The following is a 25,506-nucleotide window of genomic DNA, read 5'->3' as shown; positions in this document are numbered from 1 at the left end:
TCTACACACCAATACTACAAATAAAAAATAAACTTGTTGGTTCAGGAATCAAATGTTATATGGTAGGGTGCATTATTTGCAGTGTAAACAGTGTAATTTAGAAATAAAACTTCACCATAAAATCATGACAGAATCCCTTTAACTTTACATTTTGACACTGACTTTCCTTCTTCAGCAATATCTGCTTTCTGTGCTGTATATTCTGTAGATGAGATGAGTGCACATTGCAAGTGTGTATATTTAGCCTCACCCAACTCATTTAAATTGTAATTGAACTAAATAGGAGGAGAAAATGAAATGAGTCTTATAAATGGAACATGAAATATTGGTTACTGTCATTCACAGGACTTTTCTGAATCACAGGAACAAGATAGGAAGCAATGGCAGGTTGGTATTCACTGAGTGTGTGGGTAATGAAAGCCACAGAAGGTGGATGTACACTGGGTATAATATGGATTTAATAGAAGTGAGGAAAGTCAGTTTACAGTGAGAGTATGTGTAATGAAGGCAATGCAAGTCAATGTACAGTAAACATATGGGAAACTCAAGCCAGGGCATATGGTTGTATGGTGGGCGTATGGAAATGAAATCTGTTGCACAGTATATATGTGGGTAATGCAAGCTCATGCTCATGAGGATTATGGGTAATGGATGCAAAGGCATGCAACTGTACTGTATGGGAATGAAAGCATTGGCATGTGGTTATGAATTCGCTTATGGGTAATAAAAACCATAATCCTAAATGGCAGTCACACAACAGTTCGAGACTTTTATTGAGAGCTCAACAAAGGTTTAGGGGACAATTCACTTCAAGCACAAGTTGTCACACAAGGCAGTCATGTTTGCAGTATTGATACTCTTCTACAAGCAGCAAGGGTACCAAATAGAGCACCAGTACCATAAAAGTAATCTATACGATTTATAACTGCATAAGTAAGTCTTTATAGCATCAAGCTCATGAGAAGCAATGTACTGTATTCTGTAGGCAACTCTTTAAAGAGGGTTGTTATGAGATGGACAAAGGATGGACCCCATAAATAGACATCGCCAATAGTTCCAGTGTTTTTTTGAATATCAGAAAAATATGATTACTCCAAAAATGATATTGATCCAATCCTTGGTGATCATGGAATTTGCTTTCAAGCCAACATTTATTTAGCATACTATATTTATGAAATTTAGTTTACACATATTTAATTGTTTCTTGATTCCAAGAGCATTATCTTCAGCACCTGAGAGAGACTGAGGGCCCTTTTATGAGTGCACTTTTTTGTCTCACTAAAATGGACGCAGTCGTTGTGCAACTTGATGTCATCCAAAGCCACTGCTAGTTGGTATTGTCGCCAGTGTGTGCATCCTCAGCAGCTTGGGCTTAAAATCATGTGCAGATGTAATTTTGACACCAAGTAGCAGAAATTAGGTCATAGGGGCATTAGCACCAAAACACAAGTGCAATTACACAAATTTATATGCACAGACCACAATTACATTTGAAGCAGATCCAACTTGAGGACAAAACAAGGCAAATTGCATCCTAGTAAAACACTGCATAGTAACTCACATATGTTTTAGTGATGTGTGCGTTGACCCAAAACCCGTGGTAACCTGTGGGTTCACCACCGGTTGGGCGGGTTGACCAACGGTTGGGCAGGTTTGGGTTGTAATTTGGACAACCAATGTGGGTTAGGGTTAGAGGTGTGGGTCAGAGTGGAAAGAACACTCCTCCACTGCTCCCAAAGATTCCATGTTTCGGAAGCAGAATTGTGCACAGAAATAGTGCATGGTGAGATGACAAGGATGGTGGATGGTTGTGTTGGTACTGCATTATACTATTCTACTTGATTGCTTTATTTGAAGTTTCTTAGGTACTAGACTACAGCAGACAGAGGAGCAGGCTGGGTTTTAAAGTACAGCCAAAACAATTTATAATTATATCCCAACTATAGACAGGTTTAGCTTCCTATAGCATCCAGGTAGTATTTACTGATCACAAGCATCTTGGTTTGTTAGTGGTTACGGCAGGTGAGCATGCTTTGTGGCTTTTATTTCACATGAAATAAAATGGAAAAAATACTGTGTTGCTTAATACATCTGATCTGTTGATGATTTTGGAAATCTGTGTTTATTCATAGTCATGCCAGAATTCTGGATTCAAAGCATTCACTTTAATGTTACTTGCTCAAAAGTATTTCAGGTAAAAAGTGTACAGGTACGGGATCTGTTATCCCGAAGTCCATTATCCAGAAATCTCTGAAGTACAGAAAGGCCCTCTCCCATGGATTCCATTGTATTCAAATAATCCAATTTTTTAAAAATGATTTCCCTTTTCTCTGTAATAATAACACAATATCTTGTCTTTGATACCAACTAAGATATAAATTGGAAGCAAAACCAGCCTGTTGGGTTTATTTAATGTTTACATGATTTTCCAAATTACGGAAAGATCCATTTTCCAGAAACGACCAGGTCCCGAGCATTCTAGATAACAGGTTCCATACCTGTACCATGAGCCAGCCAAATAGTTATAACTGTTGATATGAAGCATAACAAGAATGGTGTTACCATTTATTGACTAAGATGTTTTTGTTTCTTGAGTATGGTAATTTGGGGGGTGTGGCTGTAAAATGACTATGATCAAAATTGCTATTGCCATACTATGAGGGGCGGGTTCATTGTGTCACTGCAACTTGAGCACACATTTTAATTTCAATGTTTTTTATTGGGCAATTTTTAAATTTTACAACACAGACTTTGCATAAAAGTCAATATATATATAATGTACATAGCCTTGTTTACTTAAATGCTTAATAACATATACGGCATTTTAACATAACATAGTTAAAGATACAGTATTTCTTGTATAAAGAAAGAAACTAGGCCTAGGTTTATATAAAGCAAATTGTCTCCTTGCAGGCCTTTTCGAACCATAAAAACTAAGAAGTCCAAGTAGAATATAATAATCAAAAATAAAACATTGTAATAGTCTTTAAGCTAAAGTATCATCTCAGAATACATTTCACTCTATTTCCGGTATCACCTTCTTTGTATCAATCCTTATATAAAGTATTCCAGAGAAATAAATTTAAGTTTTAAGTGAACCAGAGCTTTTTCTTATACTTATTTTGTGAATTACCCAAAGTGACATACAATACAAAAAAAAAAAAAAGGACTACATCTACAACTAAACTACACTAAAACTACACTTAATTTGCTGTAAACCATATTTGTTGCATTAGTAACTTATAACACAACCATTGTGAGAAAGTATCTTCTTCTTTCTAGCAGTATCATCCAGAGTCGGCGAATATACATGCATACATATGTAAGAGGATAGTAGATAGAACAACTAACCAATTAAATCTATGAATAATTTTGTTTCAGGATAAACCAATGACCACATTCTAATTTTAGCCATAAATGAATCTAGAGATCCAATTTTTGTTGCCCACGCCTTTTCTGCAGAAAGATTAAATTCTACCCTTTTTATTATCTCCTCAATTTTTGGGATATAATTCAGTTTCCAATTTTCTGCTAATAGGATTCTAGTGGAGACATAAACATGGTTATGAATAAATCTTTCTCTTGGTGGTAAGTCAATGACTTTCAGGTGTAACAAAGCCATGTGAGGAGGAATATGAGATAGGTTAACTGGAAGTCTTTTTAGTATGTTCTCCACTTCCTTCCACATGTCCTGAATCTTAGGACACTCCCAAAACACATGTTCCAGTGTTCCTTCCATACCACAGTCTCTCCAGCATAGTGGGGAAGCACTGGGGTCAAACCTGGTGATCTTGTCTGGGGTCATATACCACCTCCATAACATTTTAAGCAGATTCTCATGGTGAGAGACACAGCGGGACGACCTTTTTAATGTCCTCATAGCAAGTTCCCAATCCTCTTGTGTTATATCTTCTTTAAGATATTCCTGCCATCTATCTAATTGCTTATGGGGTATTCCTTTTGGATTATTTAGTAATGTTCGGTAAAAGAGAGCAGTACCTTTCAGGTGTGAATTCTCAGGTGATAATAACTTTTTTATCTGAGGGGGAAGTTTAATTGATATAGGATTGTGCGTTTTAAAGTATTTTTGGATTTTGTTGTATTTATGTACATCTGAACTAGGTAGACCATATTGCCGAACAAGTTCATCAAAAGGCCTAAGCTCCGAGTCCTGGAATAATTTATCAACTGAGCTAAGTCCCAGTTCAGTCCAGTTATCTAAAGAGACTTTTTTCATTACATACATTAAGTTATTTAAAGGAACCGAGACTTCAGATGCCAGTGGTTCATCTGAGCACTTCTTAACTAATTCTTGCCATGTTTTTATAGTATTAGCTATTACTGTATTTGAAACTTTAGTATTAGTCTTCCATGTTAGTTTTGTTTCTAGTAGATTCTTATAAGGAACACTAGGGTTGTGTCTCTGCTCCAACTCAATCCACTGTTTGCTCAACTCACCTGTCCAAATCCCTCTGGACTGTTCCAGGACTGTAGCTTTGTAATATAGTTCTAGGTTTGGTACTCCAAAACCCAGATTAGAGGCATGTAGTGTCAGAACTTTGTAAGAAAACCTAGGGGCCTTGTTAAAAAGAACAAATTTGTTAAGTAAATTTTGTAATGGGGGAAAAAATCTTGGGGGTACTTTGATGGGGAGATTCCTAAATAGATATAAGCACACATTTTAAAGGGATTCTGTCATAAATTTTATGGTGTAATTTTTATTGCTAAATTACACTGTTTACACTGCAAATAACTACCATATAAAATGTAATTCACAACAAGTATATATTTTTTTAGTTGTAATATTGGTGTGTAGGCAGCCATCTCAGGTCATTTTGCCTGGTCATGTGCTTTCAGAAAGAGCCAGTGCTGCACTATGGAACTGCTTTCTGACAGGCTATTGTTTCTCCTACTGAATGTAACTAAATGGGGTCACAGTGGTACTTGGGTTTACTATTGAGGGGCTGTTCTGAGATCTACCAGGGAGCTGTTATCTGGTTACCTTCCCATTGTTCTTTTGTTTGGCTGCTGGGGGGGGGAGGGAGGGGTGATGTCACTCCATCTTGCAGTACAGCAGAAAAATTGACTGAAGTTTATCATAGCACAAGTATCATGACTGGGGGCACCTGGAAAACTGATGATATGTATAGCTTCCATGTCAGATTTCAAAATTAAATATAAAAAAAATCTGTTTGCTCTTTTGAAAAACGGATTTCAGTGCAGAAGTCTGCTGGAGCAGCACTATTAACTGATGCATTTTGAAAAAAACATATTTTTTCACGTCAGTATTTAGAACCAGAGGCGAGCCAGGCCGGCCGGGTGCCGGAGGCAACCCAGCCAGCTTGCCCCGCTCCTTCTCCTGTGGCTCCGGTGTCATTGCACGTGCTTTAGTGCGCATGCACATTGGCGTTGTGCACATATGTGCTTGGTAGTGGAGCGTGCAAGCTTGGTGGAAGGTGCGTCCAGTCTAGTGGTAAGCAGAAGAGGTAGCTGACCAGTACCCCTTAATCATTGCTGCCTCATCTGCCTGCCTCTAGTTTCGGCCCTGTTTTGAACAGACTAAAATGCATCACAATTATTTTTTGAATCATTCCTTCCGTGGTGGTGGGTTGACTGTATTGCCAATATCACTGTACATTGAGTTGTTGCTCAATGTATTTAAATGTTCTTAATTGATTACCATATATATATTTTTTGTATCACGGGTTCCGTATGGTTGACAAAGGGGCATGGCCCGAAATGTTGCACTTCCGCACAGATACTAAAAGCAAGGGTTTCCCTGCAAGCAAATGCCTTGAGGATCTCTGTTCAAAACGCTATACAGGAGGCTGCTGAATCCTCCATTACTGAGCACCAGACTGCACTCTTCAAAGGGTTATTGATGGTGTGGGTCTGCTCTAACCTGCTCTACTTTCCATGACAATATCCCTTTAAGCACTGGCAACTGTCACATGTATACTTAGGTTTTGTAGCTCTGTGGTGTATCAAGTAGGGAAATAGGTACACATTCAGCCCTTAATATTTCAATTAGTCAAACCCAAAGGGGAAAAACTTTACTGGTATTTTAGCTATATAACTTTCTACTCTATTAAAGTTAATTATGCTTCCTTTGCAATGTTTTTCTCTGTATTCACCTACTTTGACTACTAAAGAATTACTGGGTGGGGAACTGTTACCAATCAGGTTGATAAGCCCCAAGTTACACTAGATATCAGAAAACAAGATGTCTGTTTAAAAATAACAAACCATAAAATGAGAGGAGAAAACAAAGTATGTGATATAGTAAGACAACAGTGTACAACACATTTTATAGTCACCAAATGTCAATCAGTTAAATGAAAACTCACTGTAACAGAAATATCATAGCTAAAAAAATACCCCCCTTTTTGATGCAAGCTCATTCAATTGGGCTTTAAAATGGTGCATAAGCACTAAACTACATGTAAAACTCTTTCCAGAGAATCTTCTGCCAAGGAAAGCACAGGCACTAGGACTATTGACCCCAGGGTACTAATATAGCTTAGCTTTGTGCCAAACCACTTTACTTAAGTTTCCAGGATTCTTTGAGGTCTGTCATGGTGCCAATAGATTGGTTAATTGCTAATGTGGTGCCATTATTCAAAATAAAGATCTGTCTCTCAGTCTGAAAACTGTAGGCATAATAAGGGATAAAATAGTATTAGGAGTTTGTGTCAGCATGGTTTAATGCACAAGAGAGTTTGCTAGACATATTTAATTGCTTTCTATGAGAACATGAGCAGAAGTCTAGACATTGGGGTGGCAGTGGATGTGAGGTTAAAAAACCTCATTAAGCAGTAAAGAGGGCCCTGCTCAAAAGTGCTTAGGAACATTTTCTAATTGGACCAATATGTTAATGGAGTACCACAGGGGTCTGTCCATGTCCTTATTAATGACCCTGTGGGCATTGTAGCTACTGTCTCAAGTACTGTCTCTATTTTTGCCAATGATACTACATTGTAGATGTTGCCACTTTGCAGAGCGATTTGACTTGATTGAAAAACTGGGCAGATTAGGTTCAATGTTCATACATGCAAGGTTATACAATTCAGTAGAAAAAAGATGAATTTGAGTACAATACATGGTAGTGTGTTGGAGGTATCCTTAAATATGAAGGACTTGAGTATTTTTGCACATAAATATATATTGTTTATATATGGAATGGTTGAACTTTCAAGTCAAGTTAACTGTGTAACTATAATTTTAAGGCCTAAAAATTCATAAACAGGTTTAGTTGTTTTTTCTTAAAATATTTTGTAAATGTAAATAGTTTATTAGTGTGCTCTCGCAAACTAACTTTTTTATGGGACAAACAACTCAGCCAAGCATTTGCACATACCAAAATCTCTGACTCATCATGGAATAAGCAAATTACTATTTATAAATCAGTCTCTAATTAACAACATTTTTACAATAGGTAAACAGTAAGGTTGAAAATAGAATATGAAATATCCCTGATGAATTAACAGATGAGTAACACCATGAGGGCTATAGATCATAGAATTTATTCCCCTTTAACTTATTAAAGGAAATCTAAAAAAACTCAAAATGCTTCTCAAAGAGCCAGCAAACGGTAAAACCACTATAATAGAGAATTCATATAAAATTTTAAAGTTTTCAAGTTTAGTTCAACTATGGACCTCCCTATAAGCATTAAAAGTTGTTTTCTGCTGGTCAAAATGTTTTTTCCCCAGTGTCACAAATATTACTCCAGGAGGTATGTGTTGACTCACGCAAATATTGCTGTATCACCTTATTAATACACATTATATTACCATTGCTAAAAGCTTATTCTATATAAAGTACAATATGTCACAACACAGGCTATAGGGCAGGGCAGCATTTTGTGCTTATGAATACTGGTATCACAGTCATTGGTCACAAATTCATTCCAGTTGTTTTAATGAATATTGCCCTGTCATTCAATCACATGCAACCTCTCAGTCCTTCAGATTGCATTATTAGTAACAATTATTTATATAATGCCAATAGATTCCCTATCATGTTCACACAAATTTACCAAGAGTCACTTAACCTGTCTGCATGTTTTGAGTGTTGGTGGAAACCATAGAACCTGATCACTATGCATGCATTAATAGGCCAGCGTTTTCAACATTTTTTCAAGACATGTTTAAAATACGTATATACTCGAGTATAAGCCGTCCCGAGTATAAGCCGAGGTACCTAATTTTACCTCCAAAAACTGGGAAAGCTTATTGACTCGAGTATAAGCCAAGGGTGAGAAAGGCAGCAGCTTCTGGTAAGTTTCAATCAAAAAATTGAGGGTTTCTGCTCCCATTGGAGTTGCCGGCGTCTCATTTTTGGATGCCGACGACCATTCTTGGATGCCGGCGAATATTCTTGGAGACTATTCTTGGATGCCAGCGACTATTCTTGGACGCCGGTGACTATTCTTAGACGCCGGCGACTATTCTTAGACGCCGGCGACTATTCTTAGACGCCGGTGACCGTTTTTCCGTTTGACCCGAGTATAAGCTGATGTAGAGTTTTTCAGCCTATTTTGGGGGCTGGAAAACTCGGCTGATACTTGAGTATATACGGTTAGCTTTATAAGCTAAAATCTAGTTTCTGGATACTGTCGTCACATAACCAAATCCCATTTCAATTGTTACAGAAGCTTAAATAGTGCTGTGTTATTTCAGACCCACCATAATCCTTGCTGGGAGAACTGAAGTGTTTTTCCATTCCACACCTCTTTTCTAATAACATTAATTAGGTTGGTTTGGGAGGGCTCACCAGTATTCCTGAGCAGCCCTGTTTAGAGTCACTAGGGTCTGTGCTCTGCAACTTAAATAAATCACTTGAAAAGACTGCTCTCCAGTGAACCTTTTTTCCCATATGATACGTTCTTCTGGAAGTGGCGAAACCAGATCACGGTTGGATTGAGCAACTAACAACACTACACATGGTTTGTGGATTCAAATATTTATTATTTTTATCACTAGGGTCTGGCATAGTGTGTTTCACATTCATTTGATTTGAAACCAAGTGCAAGAGGAGAAGGGAGATTTCAGTGCCCTACCAGTCTCTGAAAGCACATCGGTGGTGATGCCTTGTTTTCTATACTGTTCAGCTCTTTCCTCTTCTATTCTCTAGATTGGAGGTCCCCAACTTTTTATACTTGTGAACCACATTCAAATGTAAAAATGTAAAAAGAGTCAGGGAGCAACACAAGCATGAAATTAGTTCCGGGAGGGTTCCAAATAAGGGATGTGGTTGGCTATTTGGTGCCTCTAATATGGCTGGTGGACTATAGGATGTTCTGTTTGGCAGTACACCTAGTTTTTATGCAAGTAAACCTTGTCTTCAAGCCAAGAATTCAAAAATAAGCACCTTCTTTGAGGCCACTTGGAGCAACATATTGCTGTTTGGAGAACCCTCCCCAAACCATTAAGTTAAAGGGTAATTTGGTTCCTAAGCCATATGATATATTCTTATCGCGGTTCACCTAAGATTGATGGACACTTTCTCGCCTGTGGTACTATATTTTACTTCTAGCAGTTTTGCTACCAGTATAGTTCATTTTTAGAGAAGCAACATTTATGGGTTGTAACACAAGAGAAGAAAAATGTTCTCAAAAAAACTTTTTTTTAGACCCGCAGGTCATCGCCTGTGACTGGTATTATACAGTCAATGAAAAGGCCCATCATACAGATGTCTATGAGAGTGATGATCTGGTGCTCAGGAGAGGACAACCTTTCAAGCTCACACTCATCCTCAACAGACCTCTACAACCAGAGGAAAATATTTTTTTTACCATTGAAACAGGTAACGCCTACCAATAGTCACTTACAATGCAGAACATAGTGTGCAAAATGCAGTCAACCCCTTTGCATACTGAAGGCCCCCTGTATTTTGTTTCAGAGCACAGAGACTTGAAGCTAGCCCTTGAATAGATGTTCACCTACATTAGGTAGCACTCTATCCAAGAGGGATGGGCAGGGTGAAACATGTAGTAATCAATTATGCCTGTCCCCTAACTTGCACATCATTTTGGCACACAAGTTAGGGAGCTGCAGCCCACAACAGGGATGTGTTCTTACCACCTGCCCTATGACAATATTGATTTGGGCCTAAAAATGCTCCATAAATAACAGCCCAGTGCTATTGTTAATGCATAATATTGTAGCATCATCATAACATGTTACAAGATGGTTTTCTTATCTCTCAAAAAAGGTCCATCCCCATCTGAGACTTCGAAAACAAAAGTTGTGTTCCCATTGTTTAGGGCCGAAATTCAACAATCGTGGGGAGCCATTTTGACAGGCCTAAAGTCAACGTCAATAACAGTGACCATCAACAGTCATCCGGATGCTGTGATTGGGCGCTATTTTCTAAGCGTAGCCATTCTAGGCCGGGGATCAAGCAAGCAACCTCCACAGTCAATTGGGGCATTTAATCTTCTCTTCAATCCATGGTTACAAGGTAGAGTCCCACAATCATGAAACAAATATGTTAAGGTGAAGCTGGATGATATATGCAATATCACTTTACTTCTCCTTAAATATTTCAGGGGATGCGGTGTTCATGGCTGAAGAGGATCAGCGACAGGAATACGTTATTAATGAACAGGGAGTTATCTTCCAAGGAAGTGATGAAGACATTACATCTATTAACTGGGAATATAATCAGGTGCCTTTATAAATATTGTGCAAAGAGTAAAAGATTCTGTTCTACAAAACATATATTAAGACTGCTAAGTTAAAAGGTCTAATTTACCATCAATAAGTTCTAATCACTTTGAATTTGCAGCAGAAGTCCAGTGCAATGTGTGCTCTTTAGCTTGCACCTCTTACTCCATTGTTAGTTCATGTGTGCAGAACAGAATCTGTAAGATGTGCCATATGCCCCATACCTATTAATGACATGCAGGTTAGGGGTGTATAAGGCGACACCCATGTGTTACCCCTTATATAGAATTGCCAGCACACCATGCATGATTGAAAGCAGATTGTTGTATCTATACCAGACTAGCAAACATAGTACTGTGTGACTGTGGAAAAGTGCATTGTTGGCAAAATACAATACATGAACCTGTTTGTGCCCTTTGCACCGTGTGTCCCATTTTTCAGTCAATTTTTTTATTTAAAGAAGAACTAAACACTAAAAATTAATATGGCTAGAAATGTCTTATTTTATATATTAAACATATGGAACCAGCCTAAAGGTTCAGCATCTTTATATTAGTAATCATCCAGGCCTTCAAAATTGTCACATCTTGGATATTTTTAGGAGTGTCAGTGACTAGCACATGCTCAGTGGGCTCTGAAGCTAAGCTTAGCGGTCGCCGAAAATCATCAAGCAGAAAATAAGGTTGGCCTGTAATCAAAGCTGATGCTACAGGGATGATTATTAAATTCTGATGCTGATTGTGCTGGTTTCTGAGCTATAATGCCTTATATTGTGGCATTGATATTCTATATATTTAGTATATTGTTAATCGGACCATAAGCTCAGTAAATCACAGCAGCCCAGAGCACGTGCAGTAAATTTAGCAGAAAAGAAGACGGGGAGATACTGGGGGCATCTTTGGGGGCACAGATCTATACTTCTAAAGAGCTGTCGTTGCCTTGTGCTGGTACAGAAGCCCAGAACATAATGTATAACATTTCTAGCTACTTCTTTAGTTAAGCTTTAGTTCTCCTTTAAGGCACCTTAAACATTTAAGGGGTTAATTACAGATCCATATCACCATGTTTTTTTTACTGATAATGCAGCTTTTCCGCCACTATTGCAGTGTCATCATGGTCATGTGGGGAGCTGGGTACAATACAAGACAATAGCACTTGAATTTTACTCAAATTGGGTGCAAGTTGCAGTTAAAATTTTGGTAGTGGGGATAGCATCACTTAATGAATTAAAACAGCATTAGCATATGTTTTTTGGGTGAAGTATGTGCCTATTCAAGCAACACCCCAAGGAACCATGACATTGCTGCCATATTCAAAGTGCCAGTAGATTTAATTTTGCCCAGAGTCATTAGATTCACTTGTACTTGACTCCACAGTGGGGGCAGGTGCAGCTATATAAACACAAGCAGCATGTTTAATAAATAACCTCATTAAACGTAATAATTTGCATGCATTTTAACTCGACCACACATGAGCCCTTATCATAAAGTATAAGGTTGTGGCTTATTGTGGTCATTATTACTCTGCATATATTCTTGACTTGACTCAATAGCACATAATTATTTAGTATAAAAATAATCATTCACAGATCATCTCTGAAATTACCAACATACTTCACACAGACCTCCGTTGAGGCAAGAAATATGGCTGCCTCCTCTCATAGTCATGAATGCAAATCTGTAGCAAAGATGTTGGGGCATGTATTGAACTATGTTCCTAAATCAAATACCAGGCTGATGCAGGAGCCTCAAAATACTAATTAAACGCTAGATAAATTATAGTGGCATGATCTGTATATATGCAATTCTATTTCACACAAAATTATGTTCTATTTTCATCTTTAGTAAGTAGTGTCTCTTGTAATTAGATTTGATGACTGCACCTAGACAATTAGCTGGGTTGCAACCACATGGCCTGTATGATTGATTGTATTATTGTTGAGGAATCCCTCATGTATTTTAAGACACTCAAGTCTCTCTCTCTTCTCCAAACTGTAGTTTGAAAAAGACATACTTGATATTTGCTTGATTATACTTGACCGAAGCTCAAGCTATAAAAGAGACCCTGCGCTGGATGTGTCAAAGAGGAATGACCCACTCTACGTGTGCAGAGTTCTCAGTGCTATGGTGAGTTGAGGTATTCATTTTACAGAGGAGCTGAAAAGACTAACTTATTTCTCCTGCTGCTACCTAACCTGCACGTCCAAATAATGTGCAAAGTTATGGGACTTAGGTTTATGTGCCTATAGGTGGCCATACACTTTAAGATCCACTTGTTTGGCAAGGTTGCTAAACTAGAGGATCTTTTAGTGATATTCCCACCAAAGGGTGAAATCGAGCTAGTCTGATCGTTCACCCATAGGGCCAAACGATCAGATTACAATGAAGGGAATTGGCGCCAACGGGACGCATCAACTAGTCTATGTGGTCCTCGATGTCAGCATAAAATCAAACCAGCCCAATCGATATCTGGCAGATTCTTGGCGAGTTATCGGTCAGGGAGGACTGCCAGAAAGCCCCATACACGAGCATATAAACTGCCGAATCTGTCTAAATGACCTGAATTGGCATCTTAAATCTGCCCGTGTATGGTCAAGATGCGAATCTGTCTAAATGACCCGAATTGGCAGCTTAAATCTGCCCGTGTATGGTCTAGGGGCTAGTCACAGGTCTCTGTCCCCCGAAATGGCATATGGCTATTTTGCACAGTGCACTCTTCTTTGTAAACAATTCCTTTTCTGTACATGATTCTTCATCTTTTAATTCTATTTTATCTGGATTATATATATGATTTTATTCAGAACTATTTTAGCACAATATCATCAAAACCATTTGTTGCATTTTTTTTTTTTTTTTGCTAGTTGAATAGTAAGGATGACGATGGTGTCCTGGAGGAGAACTGGAGTGATGACTATAAGAACGGGGTGAGCCCATTCAGTTGGAATGGCAGTATCAACATTCTGAAAAGCTGGTATTACAGTAAATTCAAACCTGTAAAGTATGGTCAGTGCTGGGTATATGCAGGAGTGCTTTGCACAGGTGAGAATTTTCTATTTTATTACAGGTCTTGGAATATATTGTTGTAACTATATGGTAAACGAGACTACCAGTAAAACCGAATTACCATGAGCTTTACAAATATTTGCCCAGATCAAACTCTCTGTCCCAGGAGTGAGTCCTCACTTGTATTGGAGGCAGGGTATATGTTAAAGTGTAATCTCTCAGTATTTCACAAAAGTGGGTGCCAGTGGTTCTTATAACTTAACCAGAATTTGTTTATTGAGAACAATCCATAAAGGAGATCACAGAGGCACACAAATGTCAATATTATAGGTCATGTTATATTCTCTTCTCTAGGAACTCTTCTGAGTGAAACACTGGTAGAACTATCTGGCCTATAATATAAGGCCCACAAACTGGTTCACTATTCTAGGCAACAATGCCACCAGGGACTTAGCCCTTTAACTCTCCTTAGTGGAGCTCAAAACTGCTCTGCTAAACAGACATGAGCTAACTGTCTGTCCTACAGAGACCTATAACAGAAGATAGCTCACTACTCACTAGATCCTGCACTTTCTACTCTTGACTCCCATCCCCTTATCAGGGTATTTCCAGCAAAAATCCCTTTGAACCACGTGGTTTCTAAATATATATCTTTACACACTGTCAATTTGTGGTTAAATTAGGGAACTCTAGAGGTTATGATTTGACCAAGGAAAATGAGACTATATCCTTTATAAACTATGGGACCTCGTAGTGGCCAAACATTAGGGAACTGCACAATGAAAAATGGGAAATATCTACCAGCCCCCTACATAGTTTTATATGCAAGTGTTTAGATCTGTATAGGTATGTGTATATACAATGTGTGCACTGGGGGTCATTTGGAAGAGTTGAACTTGATGGACTATGGTCTTTTTTTAAACTCAAATGAACTAGGTAAGATGGTATTATTGGGGAATTTAAATTGAGCAAGTATGTTATCCCAGGAGACCACACTGGCTCTCTATCACTTAACTCTTTACTGGTTTGCCAGGAACATCAATGGTTTTTCAGTAATAGCTGTACAATTTGTGGATTGTAAAGGATAAAGTTGGCTATTTATTGAAAGCCATAGCATGTAGATGCCAATAGTAGGTTACTCATATGTGCTTTCCTATGCTAGTACTACGAAGCTTGGGGATTCCAACCAGGGTCGTCACACACTTCAACTCAGGCCAAGACAAGAATGGGAATCTGTTCATTGATTTACAATACAAAAGCCAAGGAAGTAGACAAAATGATCAAGAGGACCAGCTCTGGTAAAGGATTGTTTCTTATCAAAAGTCACAATGCTGGAGTAACTTAATTTGGGTAAAATAAAAAAGACAACAAATGACATTTAATAATTGCACCCCACTAACATAACTTTTGCCTATACTAGGGGTCAATAGAAATGTGGAAATTGAGCTGATGCTCCCCTAGAAAAAATGTTACTCCCTTTTCTGGACAAACTAGTAAATGTGCTGCATAAGTCATATAAGCAACACCTTCTAATTTCAGCCTTTTTCTTTTACCCTACTTTCTTCTATCTTGCCCTTTCATTTCCAAACTCATTATTTTAAAAAGGGCATCTAATCAATCTATCATCTATTATTTGTAATTTGTGGCAGTGACAGTTTACTATATGTACTGTAGTTCTCTAGAACTAATAACTTTTAATGATCCCCTTTACTCTCTCACATAATTCTAATGTGCTGAATCTCTACACATGGAACCCTTATCTAAAAGATTTCTCCTTTTCTACAGGAATTTCCATGTTTGGAATGAGGCCTATTTCAAACGCAGAGATGTAGGGAAATTGTATAATGGGTGGCAGGTGATAGATTCAACTCCCCTTAAAAGGAGCGACGGTAAAGGAATACAACATATTCAATAGAGTGATATGTACAGTCTGTCTATGTTGACAATTGGATCCTGAAATGTATCCATGATTAATATGGGATATATCCATGAGATACTGTGTGTGTGTGTGTGTGTGTATATATCAGTCAATCTAGGACCGGTGCACTCGGCAAATGTGCCTACAAATGCCTGTGTGCTGGTTCAAAACAATAATATTTATAATTAAAAAAGAAACCGCACCAAACAGGACTTAACATAGTGTCAAAAAATCAAAAATGTATTTTCAACGTTTCGGCTCTACTTCTTGAGCCGTCTTCAGGAATTCCTGAAGACAGCTCAAGAAGTAGAGCCGAAACGTTGAAAATAAATTTTAGATTTTTTGACACTATGGTGCAGTTTTATCAAGGGTCGAATTTCGAAGTAAAAAATACTTGGAAATTCGACCATCCAATTGAAATACTTCAAATTCGAATATCGAATTCAAACTTTTTTCATCAAATTTGGGTATTCTGCGGTCGAAGTAAAATCGTTTGTTCAAATGATTAAATCCTTTGAATTGAACGATTTGAATGATTTTATCGTACGATATTACTTCGACTTCAAAAAACTTAGAAAAATGCTGTAGAAGGTCCCCATAGGCTAACATAGCACTTCGGCAGGTTTAATTTGGCGAAGTATTGAAGTCGAAGTTTTTTTTAAAGAGACAGTACTTTGATTATCGAATGGTCGAATATTCAAATTATTTAACTTCGAATCGAATTTGAAGTTGAAGTCGTAGTATCCTATTTGATGGTCGAAGTATCCAAAAAATTACTTCGAATTTCTAATTTTTTTACTTTGAAAATTCTCTCTAATTCACATCGACCCTTGATAAATCTGCCCCTATGTAAAGTCCTGTTTGGTGCATTATTTTTTGGTGATGTGTGTATATATATATATATATATATATATATATATATATATATATATATATATATATATATATATATATATATATATATATAAAATTACCAATTAGAAAGCACTCATGGCGAATCGCTCACATCAGCCTTAGAGTAAATTTGCATATTTTATTTTAATCACTCATTAAGATATATCAACGCGACGTCTTCAGGATAGTAAAACGGAAGTGAGATACTCATTTAACACCCACACCACCAATTGTCGTGAAAATCACCTCTTACATCATCCACCAAGTGTTCAAAAAACCACATACATGAAAATTAATTAAAAACTATCTGCAAAAAATCTTTACCTAACACACAGCTCCTCAATTGGCTTCGTACGGCGCTCACTCTGCGCTTCTCAGGTACAAGAGCGTAGAACCTTTATCCGCTAATTGCCTAGACATACCGCCTGTGATCTCTACAGTATATATCTAAATATGGAGTCATTGTAGCAAATGCTTTAGAGATCGCAATATTGTATCATCATTTGTGATCAAAATCGGAAGTGACTTCCAGTTCACTATTCAGACAATTGTACTCAAGACTTCAGATCTTATTAGTTTATAATTTAAATTTAGTCTCTATCCAGTCAGTCTTTCGTTGTAAAATATACATGGATAGCAATTATTTTGTTTTCTATTTCTATATATATCTATATTTATAATTTTATACCCATTTTTTAAATTCTGTTCTCTGTTATTAGTTACTTATATATATTAGTATATAATTTTTTTAATTTTTTTTATACATCTTTTTTTTTTTTTGATGTGCCAGGAATGTATCAATGTGGCCCAGCTCCTCTAACTGCCATCAAAGAAGGGGATATCAATCTCAACTATGATGTAAAATACATGTTTGCATCAGTCAATGCCGATGTTGCCTGCTGGATCCACTACATTAATGGGACAAAGAAACAGGTTTCCAACAACCGCAAAGAGACTGGCAAATTTATCAGTACAAAGGCTGTAGGGAGTAACGACAGAATGGACGTCACACATAATTACAAATATGCCACAGGTAGCCAAATTCATTTTCATTCTATACAGGTATAGAACCCGTTATCCAAAATTCTCAGGACCTGGGGTATTCAGGATAAGGGATCTTTCCTGGGTTTGGACTGGGCTGGCGGGACACCGGGAAAAAACCTGGTAGGCCCCTGGCTCTTTTGGGCCCAGCCAGCCCAGATCCGCACCCAGATGTGAAATTTACAGGCTCCGTCCTGCTGCACGGAAAACACAGCGCGCGTGGACGCCTGCGCACATGACGGCAGTGCGGTGGGGGGGGCAGATGGATCTGGAGGGGGACCCTGGACATCAGCCCGGTGGGCCCTCCAGTCTGACCCTGGATCTTTCCATAATTTGTATCAATATTATTAAGCATTCAGCATCAGCAGGTATAGCAAGGCAAGATTGCCTCCAGTGCTCCTGTCCAAAGCACCAAAAATACAATAGTAATATGAAGAAGATGGTGGAAGCAGGACAGCAGTATTATTCTGCAAAATTGAATTTATTGACAGGGCAAGCCAGAAACATGTAGTGGTTGCACTATGAATAAATGATCTTTGCAGCGTAATACTGCTGTCCTGCTTCCTCCATATTTCCATAATTTTGGTTTCCATACCCTAAGTCTGCTAAACATCATTTAAACATTAAATAAACCAAACAGGAATGTTTTGACTCCAATAAGGATTAATTATATCTTAGTTGGGATCAAGTACAAGCTACTGTTTTTGAGTAAAAGGAAATTTTTAAAAAAAATGAATGGTTTAATTAGAATGGAGTCTAAGGGAATTCCCAGGACACATCCTACCTGACAAGTGGCAAAACAGCAACTAAAAGAAATCCACACAATGTGCTGTTTTAATCTTGTCTGCTCATTAAATGTGTAAAAGGAAAGGAAGCCCTTAAATTTAGTACTATCAATGGTTGAATTAAGGGAAAAGTAAAATCTTGGAGATCATTTTAGCATAATGTAGTATGTAGATTGGTCTACTTTTTTATATTTTGTTAAGTTTGACTTTAAATTGTGACACCTGAAAACCTGAAATCTAAAATGCAATCTGATTGCTAGTCAGGGATGCCTAGTGAATTATACCATTGGAATTATGTAATAAAAGGTGCTAGTTTGCCTAGGGGCAGTAACCCATATCAACCAAAAAGTAGGGAGCATGTAGGGATCACACATTTATGAGCAAACACCTTATTGGTTAATATATGGTTATATGGTTATATGGTTAATGCTGCATCTGCATCAAAATGAATGCCTTTTATTACATATGGGGGCAAAATGACTCATTTAACATAGGTTCAATGTGAAAACTGCTAGACGCAAAGTTGAGCACATACTGATGCCATTTACAAAGGTGTTTGTACCAATAAATGCTCCTATCAACTTGCAGCCCGTGACAATAAGCATGTCCAGTCTGCTCACATCTGACGTTAGTGAATTCTGGAACTACCAACATCCTGGTGGTAATTCCAAGTTCTCAGGTAGTGTGCAAGGCCACCTCTAACTAGCATCGGGTCAATCAAATGCTAATGGAATCAGTTCTTAAAAAATTATTAAGATATATAGTTTGAGGCATTTATTTACTTACTATTTTATTATAAAAACTGACACATGGCACAATTGTAGGGAAACCATGGCAATTTGTGTCCATTTTTTGTGTTTTCTACATTGCACTTTCGTTTATAAATGAGTCCTATTATTTTTAGATATACAGGTATAGGATTCATTACCCGGAAACCCGTTATCCAGAAAGCTCTGAATTATGGAAAGGCCATCTTCCCATAGACTCCATTTTATCCAATTTTTTAAAAATGATTTCCTTTTTTTCTGTAATAATAAGTACCTTGTACTTGATCCCAACTAAGATATAATTAATCTTTGTTGGAAGCAAAACCAGCCTATTGTGTTTATTTAATGTTTACAAGATTCTCTACTAGACTTAAGGTATGATCCAAATTACAGAAAGATCCATTATCTTGAAAGCCCCAGGTCCTGAGCATTCTGGATAACAGGTGTCATACCTGTAATTAATATATATTTATGTTGTTTTTTTACACATTCGTATGCAGTCCTTCTTCTGTTTACCAGTCAGTCAAACAACTGCCTGGTTGGTAGGGTATATTAAAACAAAATTAATTCTGAACCACAGGACTGAAAAAAAAGTTCAATTAATAAGCACAATACAAAAAAAGACAATAATGGTTTCTTTTAGAATGTTCCTTTCTATAGTACACAATTTAAATCTTTTTAATACTTATAATACTTTAAATGGGTGATTCGCCTTTAAGTTAACTTTAAGTATGCTATAGAATGTCCTATTTCAATTGGTTTTAATTTTTTGAATCATTTTCAATTTTTTAGTCTTCCTCTCTTGACAGCTTTCAAATGGGGGACACTGACCATGAGTGCCAAAAAAATTTGACTTTGAGGCTACAAGTTCAACGTTAGTTACTTTTTTTTTTTTGCTTATTGCAGTCTTATTCTGGTTGTTGGAGAAAATAAAACCCTACCAACCACATAGCTGCTGAAACACCAAACAGGAGAGCTGCTAAACAAAATGCTAAATAACTGGAAAACCATAAAAGAAATTGAAGATCAATTGCAAATTATCTTAGAATATCAATGTCTACATCACACTAAGGGGTTTATTTATCAAGGTCCGAATTTATCTCAATATCGGCTGCTACAAACTCCGATCTAACCCGCTCGGGTTTTTAACGCTTATTAATTATTACATTTTAGCGAAAATTTGCTTTGCGGGAAAAGCTCAGATTTTCAAGATTTTTTGTGAATTTTCCCAGAAATCTCAGAATTTTTCAGAGTTTTACCAGAAAGCTCCGAAAACATCGTGAAATTGCCCGAAACCCCAGACACAACCAAAAATCAATGGGACTGTTCCCATTGACTTTTATGCAACCTCGACAGGTTTGAGATGCCGAGTTTTTATATTCTGGTCTCGGGGTTTAATAAATTCTGAAAAATTAGTGATTTTTTTAAAAGTCAGATTTTATAAAAAAAAATCACTAGTTTTTCGGATTTCGGGGAATTTCGGGTTTTCGGAGCTTAGTAAATAACCCCCTAAAAGTTAATTTGAAGGTGAACAACCTTTTTAATAAGACAACACCTGAAAACAACAGGTATAAATATCCTATTTCAGTGAAATTGCATCTATAATCTAATGTCTTTATAATATTAGGGTTCTATGATGTTTAGCGTCAAAAGTTATTGGTCTTGCACATTAACTACAGCTGCTTTCCCATCAGGATCTGAAAAGGAAATACAAATCTTTGAAAAGGCTCTGAAACTGACCATAGCTCCCTTCATGGGAAGAACCAGGGAAAAGCCACAAGGGGAAAAGATATTATCTGGACGATGTACAGTGGACCAAACCTCTACCTTTGGCCAGGATATTAATTTTATACTAAACCTTAAAAACCTGACCACTAAGAGTATTAAAGTAAGTGTGTACATAAACGCTTCAGCAATTCTCTACACTGGAAGACACAGACATACGATCTGGACAGATGAAAAGTCTCTCATCCTAGATCCTGATTTAGGTATGTCCAGGCAAGGCATTGTAAACTGTTGGTATCATCATGAAGCTGGCAATAGTCCCTTGACTCATGTTTCTCAGGGTCATAGTCTGCCCTTGCTACCTGAACAGCTATAGGTTTCCTACTAATCTATATCAGAAGTCTCACTTCCTTTCAAAGTGTTCACTCTCCTTCTCTCACAAAGCCTCCAGTACTACCATCCCATGGAAAGGTACTCGTCTGCTTATCCCTTCAATTCTCTGCATTGTCTACATACAGTATACAAACTTCTCCCAGCTGTCTCACTATGCCCTATAGGTTTCCTACTAACCTAACTAACACCTGAACGCTCCGTCGCTATCTGGAGCACAATTGCCCAGGGTGCTAACCCCAATCTCTACATGCTTGTCAGGGTCATAGGCTGCCCTTGCCACTTGAACAGATATCTAACCACCTCTTGGGTGTTTCTGACCCATTGAACTTCTACTTACCCTAGTCCTAGCCAGTGTCCGACTGGCCCACTGGAATACCAGGAAAAGTCCCGGTGGGCCCAGGTGTCAGTGGCCCTCATGCTACTAAACATTTGGCCTATGTCATGGCCATTCCCTATTTATATGAGAACAAAGAGGCTAAATAAATGGAATAATAGATTATAGTATGTAAAGACAAGAGACATGGGGGTAAATTTATCAAAGAGTGAAGTTCCGCCACTAAAGTGAAATTCCGCAGCTAACAATTAATTTCTATGGGATTTTGAAAGGCATATTTATCAATGGGTGAAGTGAAAGTTCACCCTTTGATAAATACGCCTTTAAAAATCCCATAGAAATGAATGGAAAGTGGCGGAATTTCACTCTAGTGGCGGAACTTAACTTCACTCTTTGATAAATATACCCCTAGAAGAATAGAAATTGGGTGAGGAGAGGAAGAATAATAGTACTGAGAGTGGGCCCCTGGTCTAATGTTTTTTCGGTGGGCTCCTGGTCTAAGGTTTTTGGGTGGGCCCCTGGTGTCCCAGTTTGACACTGGTCCTAGGCAAGTGCCCCCTCCCTTTTCCTTCTACTAACCCAGTTGTCTGTACTGCCATCAGTTCTTCTTAGGCCAAAAGAGGTCCATTTTATAGGCTCCTGAAGGGAGCCACTTGCTGGATGGCTAACATATTGCCCAACTATTTACATTGGAATAAAAATATATTTCACCTTCTTACAGCCTATAGTGCTAGCTGTCCTAAAACACTAGCTGCACTCAGTAGAATGCATATACATTAAAATGTTTTAATCCTGTATCTCAATTCTTTTTATAGAAAAACGCTTTTCAGTTCCAATCACTTATGGGCAGTATGGGAAGCTCCTGATCGACAATGGTGTGATACGCATGACCGCCCTATGTGTGGTAGAGGGGACAGAAGAAAGGATTTTGGTGGAAAGGAATGTCTCATTGGTTATGCCCCCAGTTAGCATGACGGTAAAGAGTGTGACATTTTAACTTGATCTGTATAACAGTCAATCTAATCAACAAACAAAACTGTAGTGTTCAGATTCCTCAAACTGATATTGACCACTGACCATTTTAAATTTTAACCGATACAATTTTATTGCCAGCATCCAATGTCCAGGGGCGCCACTTTATTATGCCAAAAATGCTGTATTTTTGCAGCTGAGAATACAGCACAACTCTTGATCACAAATTAGGGAGACCAGGACTCCAATATTCGTCAATAACAAGTTATTTTAGTTCACCATCTCACTGTGAGTGCAATGTTTCAGTCCCAACACAAGTGAATTTATGTCCACAAGTGCACTCAGGCCTGGATTTGTGGGAAGGCCACCTAGGCCCGGGCCTAGGGCGGCAGGATTTTAGGGGGGCGGCATGCTGCCCAACCACACCCACATTGGTTCAAAAACACTGGGGATGCACACGAGATACAATCTCCATGAAAATTTGCACAAATAAAGGGGAGGGGACAGGGGCGACAAATGGCAGTGGGCCTAGGGGCTTCCGCTATGTAAATCCGGCCCTGAGTGCAGTAAGCAACTTGTGCTTCTCCCCGCAGTGAAAACACTTTCATTAAACATACTTGCATCAAAATAGGCTTTGTACACCCGTATAGTTGCACTAGGTGCCTTCTGTGTCGAATTGGGCGCTGCTGTTGGGGTGCTGGAGTTACTGCCATCTCCTAACAGGCAGTAGTTCAAGTCAAGGGGTCCTTTTGTACCCTGTGTCACTAGGCACAGCACTATTGGGTGCAGAAATTATGCCAGGCAAAGAGAGAGAGAGAGAGAGAGGTGCACACCACAGACAAAACAGTTGTTTCACCTGGGTGAATGCCACTCATAGGACTTGCTGAATCAATCTTTCAAAGGTTTATTTTGCTCAATGTTTCGATCCCCCGCAGGGACCTTCATCAGTTTTATAAAATCTTGAAAACTACGGAAAAATTACCCAGCATGGATATAAAAGAGGAATGATTTTAAAAAGGGAAATAACATCCACCATTAATGCAATTATAATAGGTGATTCCTATGTATGCAAGAATCATAAAGCATTAAATATAAATCTTGAAACTGTTCGGCATTCAGAAAAATAAATGCCCCTAGTAAATACTCATGTCTATTTTCATGACAATCAGGGATATGTTTAAAATATATATCTGTATATTTTATTTTAGCTTCCTGAAAAGGCCACCATAAACCAAGAATTCAATGCAAATATTGTGATTGCCAACCCTTTGTCCGAAACCATGAACTCCTGCATTTTATGGGTTGAAGGATATGGTCTTACTGACAAAATACTCCAGAAAGAGTAAGTGCCTCAAAATGTTTAATGCAATGGAGTATATATATAGGGAAATAATGGTGACAATGCTCTTAAAGTATCCAAAAATGCTCACACACACAATACTGTATATATGACTGGTGTTTATCTCTATCTCTACTATACTGTTTAAATATTTTATCTTTTAAAAGGAAATGATATTCTTTCCGTAGAAAGAATAATAGCATTATTAAAGATACGTTCCCATCAATTTTGATAGGAATTTGTCAGTACAGGTATGGGATCTGTTATCCGAAAACCCTTTATTTGTAAAGATCTGAATTACGGAAAGGCCATCTCCCATTAATTATATTTTAATCAAATAATTACATTTTTTTAAAAATTATTTCCTTTCTCACTATAATAATAAAACAGTAGCTTGCACTTGATCCCAACTAACATATAATTAATCCTTATTGATGGCAATTCATTAATATAATAATAATTATTGTTTAATTAAAATGTCAGTGTTTTTTAGGTAGACTTGGGGTAGGACTCCACGAGTGATTTTGTCGCAATCCGACGCACTGCGACAAAATGCTGCAGCACGCAGCGTCTGCATCCGACAGTCGGATCGCGTCGGATCAACAATGCGACACCATGCGACAATCCTTATTTTTGTCACATGCGACAATTCGCTTGCGTTTTCTGCGTCGGATTGCGACAAAATCGCTAGTGGAGTCCTACCCTTAAGGTATGGAGAAACAAAATACAGAAAGACCCCTTATCTGAGCATTCTGGATAAAAGGTCCCATCGCCACCAAATGGCAATGAGATTTTCTGACAATTTAAATGTTTTGCAAAATTCTACATACAGTACAGCTGAACATAATGATATGTTGCCAATACTATCAAATGCTTCTATTTCCAGGGTCCCATCACTGAAACCTGGACAATCAAGTGATAATAATTTTGTGATCACCCCTACAAAGACAGGCGTTCGGACATTGCTTGTGAACTTTTCCTGCGACAAGATACAAAGCATGAAAGGATCTAGTAAAATCCTCATAACTGACAGTCAGGAAGTCTTTGGCAGTCCCGTACCTACTTGAAACCTCCCTTAAAAGTATATTTACGTTATTGATTTTAAATGATCTTTTACGTCAAGTGAACCAAATGTACTTTGTTGTCTCTCATATGTCGCTTTATTAGTTACTGCAATACTCTTACTGTCCCAAACTCCTACTTTCACCTGTGTACAACTACGGAATTCCAACAGCCTCTACCACCATTCTAGTTTAGTAACTACCACTACGCAAAATTAATTCCCAATAGCCTCTTGGAATATAAGACAACTCATGCATGTAGGCTTTAGAATATACTGACATAAGGGTCCTATATCGGGTCAGGTACATGAGGGTACCTGCAGAATACCCACAAGTGGTCAGGTTTTGGGCAGAAAGAACACAATTCACTGAACAAGCAGGTGGTCTGTCAGTACCCTGCTTCTGTACCCGGGCCGATTGCAGGCTTTTATTGCTCCCACCTCCCAAAATTAAAAGTAACTTTTTTCCCCTGACCTAGCTGATCCTCTTCCGGAGTGATGTCATGTCTGCCCACTATGTGATGTCACTTCCGGTTTGCATGGATTCCAAGTCGGGTTAAAGTTTCAGGTAGGTTCAAGTAACTGGGACAGGGCCATTGACTGGGT

At 38.0% G+C, this 25,506-nt stretch overlaps 1 protein-coding gene across 1 annotated transcript; it reads left to right on the top strand.

Annotated features, from left to right (window-relative positions):
* The first annotated feature begins 347 nt into the window (after positions 1 to 347).
* tgm3l.3.L (transglutaminase 3 like, gene 3 L homeolog) lies at positions 348 to 25,503 on the top strand. The gene is made up of 13 exons (XM_041576937.1): positions 348 to 387; positions 9,634 to 9,807; positions 10,216 to 10,464; positions 10,553 to 10,671; positions 12,668 to 12,796; positions 13,531 to 13,708; positions 14,835 to 14,970; positions 15,458 to 15,561; positions 17,275 to 17,517; positions 20,772 to 21,065; positions 22,345 to 22,505; positions 23,710 to 23,843; positions 24,727 to 25,503. Exons 1-13 carry the CDS (start codon positions 381 to 383, stop codon positions 24,905 to 24,907), a joined length of 2,109 nt encoding a protein of 702 aa, XP_041432871.1. The 5' UTR covers positions 348 to 380; the 3' UTR covers positions 24,908 to 25,503.
* The last annotated feature ends 3 nt before the right edge of the window (positions 25,504 to 25,506 follow it).

The sequence above is a fragment of the Xenopus laevis genome, chromosome 9_10L (genome assembly GCF_017654675.1).
Source record: "Xenopus laevis strain J_2021 chromosome 9_10L, Xenopus_laevis_v10.1, whole genome shotgun sequence".
In the NCBI taxonomy this organism is placed as follows: domain Eukaryota; kingdom Metazoa; phylum Chordata; class Amphibia; order Anura; family Pipidae; genus Xenopus; species Xenopus laevis.
Note: the sequence above shows the minus strand (reverse complement) of the source record. Positions and strands in the feature narration are given on the sequence as shown.

Bases quoted from the DNA above. Each gene is read 5' to 3' on its own strand.
- tgm3l.3.L (XM_041576937.1), top strand. The intron at 13,709-14,834 runs GTGAGAATTTTC...TTCCTATGCTAG, and splicing joins TGCAGGAGTGCTTTGCACAG to TACTACGAAGCTTGGGGATT. The intron at 14,971-15,457 runs GTAAAGGATTGT...CCTTTTCTACAG, and splicing joins GATCAAGAGGACCAGCTCTG to GAATTTCCATGTTTGGAATG.